We start from the raw sequence: 19,561 nt of genomic DNA on the forward strand, positions 1-19,561 counted from the left end.
TTTCAGCATATACTTGGCCAGGTAGCAAGTAACGAAAGGGTGTTACATGCCAAAAGATAGTGGAAAAAGTTGGGTGAAATGAACCACACGCCAAAGGTCCGGTTTTATTCGTACAAGCACTAGGTAGCAGCAGTGTACAGTGTCGATGGAAAGATATGTACTTTGTTTCAATTGCACTTTTTATAGACGGTACCATCAGGAAACCGAGCAGACGCGGTCCGGCCCATGACACGAACAGAACCTTTTGATAAGGCTTCTGCAACAATCATTGGCAGGCGACACATGCAGGCGGAACTATAGACGGAGGGCTGGTTTTCCTTTCCTTTCCATTTTTTTTCCCCCTAAAGAGCGTCATGTCGCTACAGAAAATGGAAAGATGGGGCTCATTTTCTAGATGCACTGTAGTATTTACACTTCCTCTAGAGTTGTATGGCAGATGAGCAAAGAGTTACATTTACCGTGTGTGGATGTCAATCTACTGTCAGACATGTTTGGCAAGAACTCAGCTTGTCCTTTAGCTTCAATATCATTAAACAGTTGCGAATGGCAGAACTTCCTATTACCAGCGAGTGTGTGTGTGTGTCATTCTTGAATGTATTAAGGCACAGCAAGTGAAACTATACTGGAATAGTTGGGGGAAATAGAGACAGAATAACGGACTGTTTTCTCTACTAGCATCGGCGTTAAAAGAGCAGTTGTATGTGTAAATCTTTAAGTTGCTAGTTATGGATTCAGCTTTAAAATGATAACATCTGCTCTCATATCAGGTTGTTGTATTTTCCTTGAATGAGCAGCAGGGGTCTCTGCCTTCTTATGGTAGACTAAGTAGCTGCCTGGACATGACTGACTGACTGTACACTAAATGGACGGAAGGTCTTTTGTAATTATTGGGGAGTTGGAGTCTCACACCAAAGCTTTTGGTTTGGAGTGGTCCAGATGTATCCACGTTTTTACTTTCTGTAGGTGCCTAAACCATTGCCAAGGGTCCTTGAAGCATGTTGATAAACTTTTCTAAAGACAAAAATCCAATGAATGGTTTTAGGCATAGGAAATGGAGCTATTTGTTCAATACGAATCGATATCGTGATAGGTTCAGCACAATCGAATCGAACAAATCAACTCACTTGATTGCAATGGAAAACGTTGATCAATCATAGATCCAATGTTTAACCACCAACAATTGTTAAAATGACTTTTTATGGCTTGAATTGAACTTTAGTGACAGGGTTAAATGTCCACAGAAAATCATATTGAAATCGGTCAAAGGGCCTCGAGTTCAAGCAGATGTTGAAAGATGTCGCTGATATGGCCCTGATCGAGTGACTAACTGAAAACCCAGTGTTTTTTTACACAGATGTAGTTAAAATCCGATTGGAGCAGTGGTTGGAAGTTACAAGCTGAGAGTGAAGAAACATTGTTGTAACTAACATGTTGTCAAATGTGTGTGTGCTCTGTGACAAAGAGCCATGCAGTTTCACGAGTTATTACCCGTCACAAACTGTATTAAAAGGCAAAAAATAAATAAAATCTGATGAGATATTTTATAAAAATACCTATTTGTCTACAACCTTAACGATGTATTAAATATGGCCGGGTGCCATTGAAAGCTCTCTAAGCATGCACGTGGTCGTAGCTATGTATGGGCGTCCGTGTTTAAGGCCGACTGGGGAGTCGTTTAAATAGCTGAAGAAAGGTCTAGGTGGGACTCGTAAGCACGACGGAGTGAGGTGCTCCCTCCAATCGCGGCGCAGAGCATCGCAGGACCCCGGCGGGGCTCGCTCACGTCCAAATGCGTATTTTAGTGTTTCTTTTCACCGATGTGCCACAGGTTCACTGTCGGTTCCATGTTGATAAATCCGGGGGTTTTCCGCAGCTCCCAGTACGTGTTGTTAGAGACCCATCGTTCCCTGTGATTAGCGTCAACCACCTTCCTGCAACAAGAAATGTCAAGTGGAGTGTCAAAAATTATGGAACTTGCATTGGCGGCCATTTAAGGAAATAGACGTTCCTTGTGACCCTCCCATTTTGCAAACACCAAAAAGCTCAGTTATTGTTGTCGTTTAGTCTCAACTTTGTTGGACGTTTTGTGTAGGTTGCTAAGGAAAGCCAATTCTACTTTGCCATCAACTTTTGTGTCCTGGTGACGCGGTTGTTAGAGCCCTAATAAAACTAGTCTTAAAAGGGCTAAGTTGCCATTCGCAAATTAACATAAAAAATGGAAATGAACATGCAGTAGTTCATGTCTTACTTGAAGAAAAATGGCTCCTGTTTGACATTATTCTCTTCGTTCCACTTCCTCCTGGACCTCTGCAGGTCTTCGATTCGCTGCTTCTCGGAGGCAGCCAGCTCCACGTTTCCCTCTTCGAGGTGTCTATTGTGTGACAGAGGACACATTTATTGACTAACATTTCCGACCGCTTTGCAGAGTTTGCTTGTCGGTGCGCCCGTGACCTTTGATCGGGTCTGAAGCGTGCGTCCGTTCGCGGCAGGACGTCCTTCAACTCGGGACAGAGCTCGTTGAGTTCGGTGGCAAACCTAGTGAAGCCGTAGTATAGCTCGTAGTTCGTCGGCATGGAGCCTGGCGGAAATGCAACACCGTCAAATGTTCAGTTGGAGTTGGAAAGGAGCCCTGCTGCAAAATCGATGAGAAATTGACAGCCTGTCCTAAAAGTTTTACGATGCTTACCCGGCCTCCAGATACATTTGGCAGAAGGTGGGACGCCGCAGTACAGTCCCTCGTGCCATTTTCCGAAAAGCCTGTGGATAACTTTCCCTTCTTGGTCCATTACAAATCCTTGAATCTCGTTCACATTCGAACTCCAGTAGTTGCCCTAAAGGAAGTAGAATCACTATTAGTGTATGTAGTCCAGGTGAGCTGGATTGAAACCTGTAATTACCTTGACAAAAGTGAGTTTGCAGAGACAAGCGCTGCTTTTCGTGTTTCTGATGGTGATCTCGCCATAGTGTTCGATCCAACGCCGGCCGCTGAGGATGTTGTGCACGCACGTGGTGACTTTGTTCCATTCGTAGTGATCTGCAAACCTGAAAAGGCAATGAATGTTCATTAAAAACAATGATCAATGGATATTGTCATCCATTCAGCCTTTAGTTAGGTCAATTGAGCTCTTTTGTTTTCAATGACACCTTGTTTACAAAACACAAAAAACAATGTGTGTATGTACACACTACAACCTAATCAAGGCTCACAATTGCATATATACTGCAAAACACCTAAGTGAGTTTTTAAAGTCATTTAAATATATTCTAAATAGTATAATATAATATAGAAGTGTTTAATGAATCTGTAGAAAGATGTCTCAGATCAAGTTGTGTATTCAATTCAATAGCTCTACATTTTAGAATTCATGCATTAATTATACTCAGAGGTAAAAATAGTTGCACCACTAGGGGCTTATTACTCCCACAACCGTGCATATCGGATATTTGCAGTGCAGTCTATGGAGCTGTGAAGACTTAAATCCAAACCGCATAGAAAAACACACCATGTCGAACTGCTGTTATGGTTTTCTTTGACCCAGTATGAGTGTTACCTTGGAAGCACAAGGCTCACTGTCCCCACTGGCAATATCTCCATTGATTTTCCCCAGAATTTGTTTTTCCATCTGACATCTGTGGGATGAAAAACAGAAATATTAAAGTATTAGTGTATGGAAATCCAAATGCATCGTACTAATGTTGGATCTACGACTAGTGATGTCCTGAGACTAGCCAGGGCTAGTCTATATTATCAGCGAAATTCGACGGAAGACTCCATATACATTGTCCCATTTACTGTAGTGCAGAACTACCTTGCCAGAAGGTGAAGTTCTTGGATTCACAGTGGCAGGCGGAGATGGGAGGGTGGTGGCTGACCTTGAGAGAAGAAATCAAAGTTGACATTGTCATCCTCAACTATACAAAATGGGAAATGTCCATTTGTGAATGTTAAGCTTTGCGAGTGACTGTACCTGTTCAGAGAAAAAACAGAAACCCTTGTCTTCTCGTATACATTCGTATGTCTCTCCAAGGAGCGGGTTGAATGGCTTACTTCCGGCTCTGTAGTAGGTGGACGAGTATCCTGAGACAGCAAAGGCAGCCACTAGAACCTGGTAGAAGCAAAACAATGCCAATACTGACAGCAAGCAGAAGGCACCAACCAGCGGGTGGGTTTCATAGACATGGTGAGACAGCGGTCTCTCGTCGTCACCGGCAGGCAAAAGAGCTTTACCATGCGTTCAAATGGGTCCTCTGTTTCGGAAGCCTTGTCCAGCAGCTCGCTGTACTCCAGCTCTTCGCACATGCGCTGCAGCGTGTTGAGAGGCTCATTGAGCTCCACGGGCATGGAGACTTTGGACAGATCCTTGCCGATGTTGTTGCGCAAGATGTTCCACAGGTTGATGTTGCCCGTGTCGGGACACGGTGCCGGCAGGCAGTTGCGCCGCCCGTTGCGGAAGGCGCACCCGGCAAAGTCTCCGTTGGCCACTGAGAAGTGAAAACATCTCATGTCGCTTATTTGCTTTAGGGATGCCTTTGTGATGCTGTTTCATCTTAGTATTGTTATTTTGATTCTAGTCATTAATTTTAAATTCTCAAGAATGTCAATGGCAACATTTCTGTCACCAAACTAATGTTAACAATTGGACATTTCAACAACATTTATACATATTAAAATTCCCCCGCATGTAAAATACCACATCTCACCATACCAAGCTGACTTGTACCTAAGCAGTGTTTTTTTCATTTCACTGACTAAACTGTAAGTGAAGTGTAGTAAATAATATAATTATTGTACCAGTCAGATATAGTTGTTTCCGAGACATGACTACTAAGGAGCTACCTCTGATGCTGCGTCTAAGGAAGTGTGGGATTTGACAGAGATGAAAGAGGGAGATCCCACAACTCCCACACATTAAGCCCAAGAAAAGATCTTGGCACAGAGCAGCCGAGCAAAGTCCCGCCACAACGATAAATGAGATCTCCTAGCGTGAGTCAGTGTTTCGCTTTCTCAGAGTCCTCTGTCACGCTATTTCGCTCAATTTCTGACTCAAAACTGGAATCCAAGTTGGCGACGGCGCCCAGCGAGGTAGACCTACTTTGTCTGGAGACGTTATCGGTCACGCTGGCGTTGTCCTCCGAGATGTTATCGCTCACGTCACTGACGTATGACTCATCATCTGAACCCTGAAAGGAAACGTTTTTTAGCAAAGACTCAGTATAGAGTCCGATGCAAAATGCAGGCAGGTTTGGCTATGAGTGGAAGAAACTGTGCATCCCATAGAGAGACGTTTCAGCTTATTTTTCATGCAACCCTATCTGTATAAACTCATGTTGCAGTGCTCTGGGCTTGGCCGACATGGTTTTCTTTTTTAGGATTAGTTGACTGATTAATTATAATGTCTGTAGCCATTGACTTGAGAGTCTGCTATGAGTTGACGATTCTGAGGATCACAGTATCACTAAACCATTATCAACATAGTTGTAGACTAATGGATTAATTGGCGGCCCTATTTTCAAATATTTTTTTAAACAGCTAAAAGCTTAATTCTACTAAAATGTAATAGAACTAAAACACCAAATTTCAGCCAAGGGGTTATGAGGTCTCCCCTCCAATTAGCAAGCAACTCCTCTACGATGGAGTGTGTGTTAAATCCACTATTTTACCTATTACTACTATTTTATTCGCCTTTGAGTCTCAAAATACCTCATTCTCTGACGAGCTGGCTGACAGGAGCACTTCCTGGGCATCAAAGAACTCCGAGACGGACTCCGACATGGAGAGTCGGCTCTCATTAGACGCTTGCTGAGTCAGCGGGATCCCCATCTGCTCAGCAACCTGCCAGAAAACACATGCAAACGTGAGTTAATTTGATGGCAAGATTCCATCCCTTTCTAATGACTAATTTTCCTGTAATATTTATGTCAGCGTCCGCACTGAATAATGAACACTTAAAACAGAATGGAGACTGATGAAAAATACATCTGTCAGTATGGCCGTTGATCAATAAGGCAGAAAAGCAATAATGCAACTACTACCTGGTCACCCTGTTGTTCCATCAATAGAGGAGCTCTAAATTAGCGTTGCCATAATGAAAACAGTTGCCTACCTCGTCAGGAGTGGAGATGATATTCACACTCACGACCTGTTCTGACAGGACAGACTCCGAGTGGATGCGGTTCAGTCGGGTCCGAAGTTCTGCGTTTTGGGACACAGCCTTGAGGGGAAAAATGAATTAGGTGGTTGTGGTGTTCATATTTCATTGGATCATGGTCCATTGCTAGGCAATTGGTTTCTAATCCATTTTAACTGGAAAGGCTGCCAGCCAATAGCTGCGTTTCTACTGCAGTTTTTCGCAAACTAAAAGCAATGTTTCTGAAGGTTTTGGCAAAGTATAATGGCGACCAAAGCATAGTTCCCTAGAAGTCAGTTTTTGATAAAGCCTCTTAACCTTCCGTAATAGATTTTGATCTGAAAATCATCATGAACGCGTAAAAACGATATCTGATTTTTTCTTTAAATGCAGTCATTTCCAACACTAGTTCTTCATAGCAAAATTTCAGGTTTGCAATTTACCCAGGGTAATAAAGTCAGTATCACATTGTTTTAGTGCCATTGAAGTAGAACTTCTGTCGATGTCAGCAAATAAGTTAGATCGGTGCAAGTAACTTAACTTTATTACATACTTTATTTTATTCAGTACTGAATCATAATATGCTGCATGTGAAGGTTCCTGGGTACTGCGACATTTCCCTCTTGTCTGTAGGCGGCCAACCCAGTAAAGTACCAGTGCGTTTCCTTCTGTCTGAGAGCCACGACCAGGGTATACTGCAGGTCACATCATCCGGTAATGTCGTGTATTATGTCAAAAAGCGGCTTTAGTCTGCCAATTTCCAAGCTGCCAGAGTGAAACGGCCAACATGAAAACACAATGAAAGCTAAAGCGATATTGATTCGGGTCCACTGAAGTGTTAAAATGTAACTGTATAGTGACGGTTGTCTATCATTTTCCCGCAGGGCTGTTTGCCAAGAAATGTGACCTCCAGCTTTTGAACAGTGTGGTCATATAAGCTAAGCTTTTAACTAGGAAGAATGCAAAACCCAATTTTGCCATTGTGATGAAACGAGTGAGGAATAGTCCAATTACAGTAAGTCACTGGGGCAGAGAAGGCAGGTCTAAGGAGCAGCATTTTAATGAAGTCTTTTCGTTACCAATTATTGTGAGAAAAGATGATTGAACGTCAACCTTCTCACACATCACTTTGTGAATAAACAATGTATAGTGGTTAAAACTAGTGATAGTAGACGTGTTTAAATTGGAGTTATTTCGTCAGCACTTTCTTGGCTAATCAGTATCATATTAAGCAGACACCTTCTTTGCGCATAGAGATGAGGTCAAGCTTATTACCTGTGACAGAGACTTCCTGAGGGAATTGATCTGGGATGATTGGTGGGTCTGATCCTGGTCAGACAGGATCTGCTTGATCTTTTCCTTCTCTATGGCTACTGTGTTGAAAGCCGACTTGAGCAGAGTGTGTACTGCGCATAAACAGAAGGACACAAAAAATGGTGATCGTTCACGCGGCACAATTCCTTGACGTCAGCTGCTTTGAATCTAGTGTACCGTTCTTAAAACAGATTACATAAGTGTAAGCGTGAGGGGTAGTATAATGTTAGCCAACACTGTTGTTTGGAGTTCTACAAAATGCAAGTCTCGTAGGCGTTGATGTGTCAGGATGTAAAATAACTTTACGAGGGTGCGGAGGGATAACAGAGGGACGCCGTTGATGGCTGTACCATTATATAATGGAGCAATGCCTCCGAGCTATTGCTTGCGGTCCACTGCAGCTGTACGGCATCACACATGTGAAACGCCTGACTGTTCACTGCGCCTCTTCATATAAGTACCTGCATACGTTCTTGAACATGGTAAAGATACTTTCCAGATTTTCCCGCAGTAAACGAGGCGGAGTACCATTTTGACTGAATGAAACGGCAAATTGTGAAAAGAACGTTTATATTTTGATGAGAGGGCAGGGGCTTTTCATTGTTTGAGTCACAATTGATCCACTCCACCAGAGTAATGGAACTCATAAATTTTTCACAAATCCACAGTAGTCAATATTGTCATTGTTAAGCTTTCAATTTGTTTCATTCAACTTTTTATGGTATTAAGTAGAGATTAAAATGTATATTGGTCAAGATCAGTGTCTAAAAAATCAACTGTTGGCTGATATGTGACCTTCCTGACATAGTAGACAATAACAGGGCAGACATTTCAAGCTATTCTTAGCACATTCTATGTTGAAATCTAGCATCGTGCATTGTATGCACAAAATACTCATAAATATAGTAAAATGCATTAGTGCGTTGCATTGATTAAATACACACATTTTTGTCTTTTTAGCACAGATGTTACCAATATATCTATTGGCTTATAAAAATAATGTATTGGCAAATTGATCTTTCCTCACCCAATTAGATGATAAACATTTGACCCATGCACTCATCACCTTACGTTCCATTGATTTCAACCATGCTATTTTGTTATTTAGATAAGCCCCGTGACTGACTTCAATGGCTCAATCAAAGTTGTAGCAAAATAATTGCAGCATGTTTGGATGCTGACCTTTTTGGGCAATGGTGCAGAATTCCTCTTGCAGTTTAATGTAGTCACTGGTACACTCTATGCTGTCCACCAGCCGAGAGACGGGAGCTTGAAAGTCCCCCATCTCGGCACAGAGGTTAGGGTTGGATGAGTGGAGGCGAATAGGCGACATGCTGGATGACAGCGGGACCTAAAGAGAGATGATGCGTGTTAATCAACCGAGAAGTGTAATCATGTCGAGAGCTAGCGTACGTAGTCATTCTATGGAAGTCATTCATCCTTGAGACCCTTGAAACCCATGTGTATGAAAAGAATGTTTTTTTTTTTATGAAGCACACAATGAATGAAACAAATGAGATAAAATATGGGCCAAAAAAATACACAAATGAAAAACAAGCAGAGACGACCAATAATGCAAGGAAGGCAAAATACAGTATAATCATTGCATATGGTCGATACTATTGACCTCTTTGTGTATGTGACGTAGAGCAAATAAACCAAAGTGGTACCTGAAGCTGGAATTTGGCATCTTTGCCGACACTTTTTGTCCTCCATCTTCTGTTCAAGCGTTTTTCTTTCTTTGACAATTCTACGCAAGCAGTCTATGTGGCAAATGTGAATCACAGTATGCAATAGAGGGGTTAATAAGACAGCACGGTCACACCAAAGCAAAAGTGGGTGTATAAATTGACTGTTGTGAAGTTAAAAATCAGACAACATTCCAACAAATGAGAAGCAAATGAAATACTATGGAAAATGCGATGGGTGGCAGGTGAAGCATAAGCACACTCCTGTCCGACTGAGAATACAAAGCACTACTTGCACTTTCTAAAACTGTCACACCGTCATTTTCTGATCTAGCAATTAAGTCTGAGCGCCATTATCCAGTGCATGCAGGTATTCTATCCACACGTTTATGCTTTCCACCTGTATATCTGCAAAGTTGGGTGCCGACTGAGTCCTTTGTAGAATCTCCAAGCTTTGCAATAGACCACTCAACTCGGTCAGGTTGGACTGGCATCTGGCAAGATCTGAAATTATTCGTGTTAAGATTCTGATTACTTTGAAATTGTATCATCGGGGATCATTTTTGACGCACTATTGAGGATAGTTATAAGAAATTTGGAAACTCGCTGCATGAATGGAGTCAACAGAACAGAACGCACCTTCTGCACATTTGTCCATCTCTTCGGATTCCTGCAGCCAGGCAGCCACCTTGCTTTGACCGTTGCTGTAGGAGACAGGCAGGCTGCTGCTGGTAGGGACTGGCGTTTGCCATGGCAACCCACACGGTTTAGCTTGCTTTAAAAGGATACAGGGGACAGTTTTGAGAAAAGCAACACTCCAGAATTCAAAATATTCAGTCGCATATCCACTAGCATTAGACCTTTTTTTTATAATGAAGTTAATTCTGCTGACAGGTTTTCTTTTGACAAACTAACTGAGCAGATGCACGAATGTTCATTATCTGAAATTGTGGCTTAAGGGATAAGAAAGATGGGATTATAGAAGATGGTAGGAGGTAATGGGGTGTTTTCCAACCACTTCAGGCATCTCTTTGATTCTGGGTATGGGATGTAGTGGTCTATTTTCAACACACTGTCTAACATACTGGCACTTTCAATGGAAATAGTCCACACCGTTTATGATAAAGGAGGCAGAACACAAAGTATTCTGACGCCGGACAGGAAAATGACGCCTTTATCTGAATGCTCAGATTCATTTTTACTTGTCAAGTTACCATTACAATAATAGTCCACTAATTGACCACATATTCACAGCCATTTGACATTGATTTAATTACAGTCCAAAGACGAGAATGACCTTCCAACAAAGACGGTTACTATTCACGCCACGATTAAGACTCACTGTGAACAATTTGCTTCGGTTTCTGTCTCAAGAGACATACCTTGGCGTCATGTCCAATATTTGAAGAGGCTTGTGGCGACTCTGCAACCACTGATGGAGGGAATGTCCGCATGGAGGGGTCCCGAGGAGATCGTACGATCTCGTTCTGTCGGTAAAGACGGTGATATCGCAACCTGGACACCCATAGGTCAAAGATTTCCTGTGGTTTGACCTACCAAGTAACATGAACAATTATTGTTTATTTGACCTTGGTTATCTTCTAAGTCGATACTGAAATGACAATATTGACATTGCGCTACCTTGAGGTGATAGATATGCTCCTCGGTGTCCAGGTCAATACGACGAGCTTTCTTTTTGATGGACATGACAGAGAGGCCCACGTCAATGCTGCCATGCAGTTTGCCTTTCTGGATCTGGGACACGTTGATTCAAGTTGAGATTCATACTCTTCATTAATGATTTAGCACTATAGTTTATCAAGACGCTTCCATTTTGGCATAACATACAGAGTCTTGAAAACATTACAACCGAATCATTGTTGCCACGCTGGCCTGCTTGTGCCTGGGGGTTTGAGTCAGGGTTACTTACATCAATGGGGGACTTGGAATATTTCAGGATGCCATTGTCCAAAACGAAAAATCGCTGCAAAGGAAATAACTGTTAGTTGATAAAAACAATAGGGAAAAATCTGACTGTTAATCCCAAATGAGGAATTGTGTTTGTACCTGCAATAACTTGAATCCAAATGTGTTGTTGTGGTGGATTTTGGGATGGCTAGGGACTTATTTGGACTCATTTGAAACAAAATGTAACAGCTAAATGTGGACTGAAAATCTCTCTTTTCTGGAGCAGCAATGATTCCAATTTGAGTCCTCGATAAATTGTTGCTTGGAAGTGTTTTTGCTTTTGTTGTTGGGACAAAAACTGCCAATTGGGCCTACCTTGTGCCAGCCTTTCAGTGGCCATTTTCGCTTCTTCAGCATAAACCCTTCATGCTTATCTGGCCTCTGGACGTTGCTTTGACCAATTCTCAGCCCCTCGATGATTTCCCAGCTGTCTGCCTCCTGAAGTGGAACAAAACAATGTAATGTCAGAAATCATCTGCTTGTTCCTCCAGACGGAAAAGAGACAGACCACATGAACAAATTGGGGGGAGGTGCGTGTCCTGCGCAACGTGAAATGGAGGAAACCCTTCAGTCGTCTCTCTTACATAATGTTTGTACTGCCTTTTATCTCATCCCTCATGTGCTCCGAGTATTTCCCCTCCATTATCTTCCTCCCGACTATGCTCTTCTTGCCTTTAGTGGGTCTATAAATCAAAGTGACATCTCTAGGGCAAAGATAAGGCAAGGTCAGGCAAGGAAGGGTATAACCCCACTGCCCAGCTGGGAGAGCCTTTAAGAATTTACCACAAGTAGGGAGTCCCAATTTGGGACTCTGAGGATGACCCTTGTGAATTACAGTCACTGACCAGATTATTGGGGTCACAAAAGATAGAAAATTCCAAATTGAAACCTAGCCGCTTATGCTCTGAACAAAGCAATTGGCTTGTTTTTTGTCTGGGCAAGGATGAAATGGAAAATGCTACTTGGTAGTTTTTTTTGTTTCTTTGTTTACATTTTGTGTCACATCATTCCTAAAGTCTGATGATTGGTTGGATGCTGTTGTGCAAAGGTGAGCCCTTTAGGGAAAGCCCAGCGATGGGGGTTGGCGATAAAAGGTCATTCATAGGAAGCATGAGTGGGCATACTAAAGAGCTTGGCTCGATGGCTTTGCGGTCACATTACAGATTTTGGGCTAGTGAAGTAGCTTATTTACTGAGCTTTTCTGTTCTTTCCTCCTATTCTTTGACCCTGAAAGCATAAATGAACAAAGCCACTTTGATTTCCTGCACTCTGTTCACTTTTATTGATCTCACTGCAGAATAATTTAAACCCGAATCAGTGAACAAGTTTGGATTTCTTACACCTAAATAGCTTGGTCCCTTGTTTTTATTCCGCTTGACGATATGATATCTATGTGAGAAACATTATTTGGTTGGTGTTGTGGAAACAGAATGGTCTAATCCATTCTTTTCATTCACAACCCTTCAGAGATATCGTAAACGTGTTCATCCCTGCAATGAATCAACCTATTACAAAAAGACTTTCACTGCGCAAGGACAAGCACTCCTTCTGGACATGTTAAGCTAAATCAGCACTATAAATATCAGTGCAGCGCCCCACTTCTGATGGCTTTTACTTGCGCACATCTGCTTCTACAATGCCAGCTGAGGAGTACACGTCCCTGAGTCTGAGGACATGCCAATGAGACTTGCTAAAGACATTTCAATCGTTCCAAACTATTCAACACACATAAGCGTTACAGAGCCCCCCCCCCCCCCCCCCCCCCCCCCCCCAATCCTCTCCTTTTCAGCGAACAATGCATCCTTTATGCATGTCAAAGAGGCACACAATACAGTAGAAACACAAAGTTTCTGGTAAAGATATGCTGACATTTCTGTCTGTATCATGCATGACATGTCTTTTGAATAGTTGAGAAGATAACATGCAACACCCCCAAAAAGTGTTAACATATGAGCCAGCTAGTGCTCACTTGGGTAATACTTGATTGCTCTTTGCAGTGCCTGCAAAGTGAACAGTAGCTGTCAGCAAACAAGGACCGTGTCAAGTATTGATTTGAAAATGGAAGCTATCAAGAAAATGTTAAGCTATCAATTTTCAGAGCCAAACTAGCATAACCCCTTCCAAGAAAATACTAAAACTTTAAAAGTCGTCCTAGCAGCGTTCAGAATGGTTATGTTCAAGAGCCATGATATCCTTAGCATTGGGAATTTAATGTATTTTTTTAATTTAACATTTCGATTGATTTAGTGACAAATATGTGGAGGAAATGTACATGAACTTCATTATTGTACATGGATCGACTGCAGGAACTCTTCTACACTATTTTGTAAAGGTTGACGATTTCTGCTGCTTTTTAATGATATTTTAAGCGATAAATAGGAAAGGTGGGTGTTGCTTAAGGGACTACTTCACCATTTTAACCTGGAATATATTGTTATCAAGAGCCATTAAGAAACACTGAAGAGGAGAGGAGGATGTTTAACTCTCTGCACCATTCGGCATTAAGGCTTGTAGCACGTACATGTTCGTGAACAGGCACTAACTCTTATGAAACCAACTCCTTTTCCCATTAGAGCACTCCAACAAGAACAAAAGCTTCCTGACAGCATACCACAGTGTGCCACAAGAGTACCAACCTCCACCAGTTCCCTCATAAAACATTCAGCAATGGGAAAGGGGTAGAGTCATGGCTTCCACTTTCATCTTTAGGCAGTGGTAAAATACATTAGGGGCAGTCGGGAGAGTCAAAATGGTTTTCGTCGTGGGGCTTCCAAAATTTGATCAGATTTGACCTTTGATTTTTATCTCAAAAGAATAATGTGGTTCTATCTAGGACAGTCCTGAAAGTCTGAAGGTTGGTTGAAGGCTATAGAGGTGCTTACAATTTTACAACTAAATGACTTCATTATGTGTTGGTGTCTGAAAGCCATAATACACTCCCTTTTTTAATTTAATGAGCTATTTGGATAGATATGAATTTATTTAATTTTTTGGGCAATTTTGTATGGTATTGATTCCCATTGTCATTAACGCCAAATTGGCTTTGCATAAATGCCTGCTACGGAAGTTTGATTTTTCATTGGTGTATAGTCAAAGCAAGGCTTCCTCTAAGAACAGATTCATTTTCAAGAAACCTGAAATGGAGAGTGAAAATTATATCGTGCATCCTCGCAGTGTGACGGCCGTTGAGCTTTTGTTCCTTAGCATTTTTTTTACCACTGATCCCATGTCAATTGCCAAGTTTTGGGCAAGGGAATGATAGGCTTAAAGAAATCGCAAAGCTTAAGCTTTCAAATGATGATGACCTTATGTCTGTCCGAATGATCCCAGAAGCTTAAAAGAAAAAAGAAACTCTATAGTGGCCATTGTAATTGTTTGTATTACCCATTGAATTGGAACTTGGTATTTTTGGGGTCATTTGTAACCGTTTCAGTACTTTTTGAGCCTGGATAGTTTTGTACCTGCCGGCTGTCGCGCTGCGACGAGGATGAAGATGAAGCACTCTTGTGCACTGGTGTGGAGGTCTTGTTGAGCATCACAGAGCTCCTATCTTCTGAACTCATGGCCCGGCCATGGGCGCCTCGCTGTGAGTGCTGGGAGTGAGACATGGTAAAAGGCTGTTGGCTTTGCAGATTAGCTGGTTACCTGATGATTGATCGTCATCTGAAACATAAGAGGGAGACAATTTATAGCATTAAAAAATATGCAGCGCTTGTACTTTTTGGCTATTGGTACCACGTTGGTATTCTGTCCTGGTCACTTCTTGTTTTGGCCCCAAGATACAGGTGTTATTGAAAATTCACACATTTCTGTGGTCCATTTGTTAGCTCGCTTGTCTGCTTTTTTGTGTTTGTTTTCAAGATAACTCAAGGACAAAAGAATACCAAACTTGTTTCATATGTTTGTGTATTCATATAGTTATTGAAAATGATGCACATTTTAAGAAATTAGATTATCCCTGCCAGATTGCCCAGTTCTAGTCTAGTTTTGTATTTTTCCTGCGAGCTTTATGTTGTTCTTTACTGCTTAGAGGTATAAAAAGAAAAATGGCTCAAACCAAGTAAACACATTAAAAATCCTGCCAACACAATTTATGCTGAACCTCCTCAACACTGTTGCGAACAAACCGATTGGATGGATGTTTTTGGCGAATGCGCTTGGCAATAAATCTAGGATTATTGTGAGACAGTATCAGAGATCAGTATGACCAGCAAATATGCAATCACATGATCAATTCATGTCACTCTCGTGGTTAATCAGATCAGATAAAACTATTCTAAATCTGTATTTGTTTTAAGGCGGATACAAAAAAGGATGGATCAGTACTGTCACTAGTATATTACGATTTGATGCCAAATTCTATAATAGTTATATTATAGTTGCAAGTTATCAAAAGGAAAATCATTTTACAAATATACTTATTCAAGATGCATGGACACACAATACACGATCATAAAGCAAATTTAATCATAAACCTTTGAATCAAAATGAATCAAGATGTTTCAATAGTCCCCAGTTGCTACTAATCTGTTTTAAGACGGTAAAGCATGCACTTTCGGATGATCTTAATTTGTCCGCCTGAATATACATACTTCAATTGGATTTTCCCTTTTGTGAGAGTAAAATTAATGACTTCGATTAAGGCTTTGGGCTGTATGGTTGGATAACATCAGCATAATAAACTCTAATCACATCGAGCTTTATGAAATTAAAATGGCACATCCTTCATTTGCTGACAGTAAGTTATCACACTAGTACTGTATAGAAAGACCCAGTGGTTTTAACACTATGGGGAAACTTCAGTCCACTAAACAGCTCTGTACACCTCAGCATTACGCACTCAACTATGCACTACACTTACACACAATAATGTATTATTCAAGTCCTTTAACAATGTCCCCATCCCCTTAACTGTCTAAAGCCAACTAAGATCTCAGCTAGGGCACGACAAGATTCCAAGTATTGTCACATTGTGTTGTATAGTGCACTGCTAAGCCTATTTAAAAGAACCACACAAGGAAGTGGAATTGAGTGCTTTAACATGAGAATCAACTGCTCAATTTTAGATTAAATGGAGGACAAAACATGACTTAATAGTTAATTAAAACATGCACATGTTCCTAGGTTAGATGCCAGAAAGCTCTTTTTACAGGCAAGATTACTTCCATTATAGTTATTGACTGCCCAAGGTGGTCATACATGTCCAATCTATTTTAACTGGGAGTGTTGGCAGAGAATAATCAATAATCTGTGAGGAAAAAGGTTAGGATGCCACTAATGTAAAGCTTTGTGGTTTTAAGGCAAGCAGGTGCAGAAAACCTCTGGTAATCTCAATTTATGAGGTGTAAAATATAAAGCAGAAAGTGGACACATTTTCATATTGTTAGCTTTAACTAGGCGAGATGGCTTTCCCGTATGAAGATAGGTGCCATGTGAGGGACTCGGCTCAAGACTTGATTAGTCATGAGGTTAATCTTCTAAATCCAGTCTCCGTGATTATGGCGCTCTGTGAGCACAGGGACAAAGCTAGCGTCACCAAATAGAGTAGTTGCACTACAGTAACTAAACACGGGTGACCAGGAACTTATACTAATGTACCTACATTCCGTCATATAGTGCAGGGGTCAATTTTCATTTAATTTTCAACATATCCTTTAAATTAATGCCAAAAATAGACTCTGGACCGGATATAAAATTTTACATTTAAGCCAAAAAATAACACTATAGCAAGGACATAATCTTCAGCCACTAATACACACTCACAACTACGAAGGGTTAACTAGCAAATTTACAAAACTCATAATGCAACTGCATCATTATTTTAGTGTTCATTTCCTATAAAATTAGCCACATTTGTGTGACATACGGATAATATTAACTGTCACTGTAAGGAATGGAACTACAATACATTTAATATTAACATTTGGAGCTAGTGATAATACAGAGCGGAAATGGGTCATGTGAGTTGGAAGGGAGCCGACCCCCTCTGCCTTGTTTCCTCTTTTTTAGTTTTCTCCGTGGCCATATTCTTGAAAAAAACAAAAAAAAACATTCAACATTGTGAGTGTTGCACCTTCCGTTGTGCATGGAAATGTTATTTCTGTCAGAACAGTCATAGAAGCTGAACATAAACTTTCAAGTATAAGCATAATGCTGACAACATCAATTGAACTACAATCTCGCAACATAATGGTTGCCAATACTGTCCTTTATTAAAGCATGGAATGAGCAATTGAATTTAAATTACTTAATGTAATTATGTAGTAAATCAATTAAAGGCCCTTGAATGGAATCATTGCAGAATATTGTATCCTTTTCCAAAGAATCCATAATGTAGTATACATCATGAAATCTTTGCCATCCCTCAAAAAATCCCTATCCCCCACCCATAAATACTTTTCTAGACCCGCCTCTGTTGCCATCATATTCCATTATATCCATGACAACTGGAAGGGCAAAAAAAAGTATCTGAGCCCATCTCCTTCCCTGTTGGACCATCATGGTCTTGATCTGTGATGACGAATGAATTTTCAACTTAACTGGCTAATAATGCACACGGATCAAAAGAGTAGACAGACAGGGAGGGCAGCGATGAGGTGTTACGTCTCATTCAAGTGACGCTCATCTTTTTCCTAACAACAGTGACTGGACAGAGCCAGCTGATCCTGGGCTGCATTTATTACATCATCTGGGTAGAGCTGTTTAACTCTGAAATGATTTTGGGGCACTTGGGAAAAAAACGACTGAATAAGAAACTTAATCTTTGCGGGGGAAAATTAGAGTCGGGAAACAGCATCGAGTCTCTTAGGCAGTGAATATGACAAACTGAGGCAAAAGAGAGATCGTTAAAGATGAGTCATAGTGCTGTTCAAAAACAGACGGGTTATTGTTTTCATTTTAGAGAGATGGATAAAAGAGCATGTGCAAAAAGATTATTCAAATGGGATTCATACAGGGCACTTTTCGAGAACGCAAAACTGTGGTTTAGTTATTGATATGCAAATTGCAGGGATATTCGTCACAATACAATTTTGATAGAACCAGGGTCAATACGCATGAGAAGCGATGAGGACGTCTTCAACTTTAGGGGTTTTCAGCAAGGCCAAAGGAAGCCAGTGTTGCAACTGCAATAAACTGCCAAATACTCTCCACTTACTTCTGCTTGCAATGAATTAATTCACGTGATTCGATGCCATTTTAAACACCTGCAAGGTCACTGGCTGACCTTGCCCATTAAACCTGGCAGGTATTGTGGAGCAATCTCATCAACTTGGACAACTTTCTCTTTGGGCGAACTGCCAACCTTCCCAATATGGATGGAGTATTAAGAATAGATAAAACATTTAAAATCGATAACACTTTGGAGGGGAAATAAATCGAAGTTGAAGAAAATGGTTAAAACTTGCTGTTTAACTGACATGAATAGTTTACATCAACTGATGCCATGCCTGGATGCTTTACTGCTCCTTCCCCTGGCATCCCTAATTTGTGGGCTTCCAAAAATAAGCAAATGCGGTTCCGAGCAAGTCAGCGAATAGAAAAGGCAAAGCTAATAAACTGACGACACAGTTTCCAGATGCTAGTTATGTGGTGTTCATATCTGCTCGGTCCTCAGTGGTCCACTCCGGATGCAAATGCATGAATAGGATGCTCGGCTCTCTCCGGCTGGGAGGATGGACACAACACAGCAGTATGCCTCAAATAAAAAACTGCCTTCTGTTGCAATCTGCCATTTCTCAAGTGATCGCGCAGTCAGCCAGTCAAAAAAAGCTTATTGCCTTACCACAGAAACGGTGGTGTAACGACCATGTCTTGACAGTTCTTGGCGCAGGGAACAATTGAGCTGCTCTCTCTTTCTCTCTCTCTCTCCCCTGCCTGGGAGCGATGGACGACTTATCAAACGGAAGCCGTTGTAGCCCAAGTCTACTTCCAAAACGTCAATAGATCGCAGCGGACATGTTTTGCGCGTAGGCCACGACACAGTGGGAAGTCAGAAAAAAAAGTGCTGTGGTTGCCTCTTTCCTTGTGTGGGAGTTGCGATGCTCGGCTCGGCTCGGCTCGACTCGGCCGCACTCGGCTAAGCTCCGCCCTGCAGCAGGATTCACTTTGAGTGGCAAGAAAGCAACGGAATGGATCGTGGCGGACGGACACCAAAACACGGATATGGAGTAGGGAAACGTCTGGGGGAAAAAACATTTTATTCATTTTTCTGAACCGTTCATCCTCACAAGGATCGCGGGAGTATAGGTGACTTCCGGCACTTGGCATGATTGAACCTTATTGGTTTGCCATGAACTGAATATGGTTTCTTCAGATGAGTTTAAAAAAAGACTGCCAGCTAGAATATTTTAATTTCAACCAAGGTGCTCAAAATAGCCTTGCCGTTTAAAAAAAAAACACAAACCAATTACCTCACTAGATAGACTGACCTCTACGTTTGATAGCGGCTGACGTAAAATGGAA

The 19,561-nt window shown here is 41.4% G+C and overlaps 1 protein-coding gene across 2 annotated transcripts; it reads right to left on the reverse strand.

The window, feature by feature from the left end:
- Window positions 1-84: 84 nt before the first annotated feature.
- On the reverse strand, window positions 85-19,198 carry osbpl6 (oxysterol binding protein-like 6). 2 transcript variants are annotated; one of them, XM_077616791.1, is made up of 23 exons: window positions 18,882-19,198; window positions 14,560-14,761; window positions 11,414-11,536; window positions 11,061-11,114; window positions 10,772-10,885; window positions 10,513-10,683; window positions 9,770-9,905; window positions 9,531-9,634; window positions 9,113-9,205; window positions 8,625-8,793; window positions 7,404-7,534; window positions 6,105-6,212; window positions 5,702-5,833; window positions 5,094-5,181; window positions 4,229-4,482; window positions 3,969-4,106; window positions 3,810-3,873; window positions 3,552-3,630; window positions 2,898-3,042; window positions 2,687-2,831; window positions 2,452-2,578; window positions 2,249-2,371; window positions 85-1,931 (listed from the first exon to the last, which is right to left on the reverse strand). In XM_077616791.1, the coding sequence occupies exons 2-23, from the start codon at window positions 14,704-14,706 to the stop codon at window positions 1,799-1,801; spliced, it is 2,778 nt and encodes a 925-aa protein (XP_077472917.1). In that variant the 5' UTR covers window positions 14,707-14,761; window positions 18,882-19,198; the 3' UTR covers window positions 85-1,798. The 2 variants fall into 2 exon arrangements, with proteins under 2 accessions (XP_077472917.1, XP_077472919.1); XM_077616793.1 differs by lacking the exon at window positions 9,113-9,205.
- Window positions 19,199-19,561: the final 363 nt, after the last annotated feature.

This window comes from Stigmatopora argus, chromosome 13 (assembly GCF_051989625.1).
Source record: "Stigmatopora argus isolate UIUO_Sarg chromosome 13, RoL_Sarg_1.0, whole genome shotgun sequence".
NCBI classification, from domain to species: Eukaryota; Metazoa; Chordata; class Actinopteri; order Syngnathiformes; family Syngnathidae; genus Stigmatopora; species Stigmatopora argus.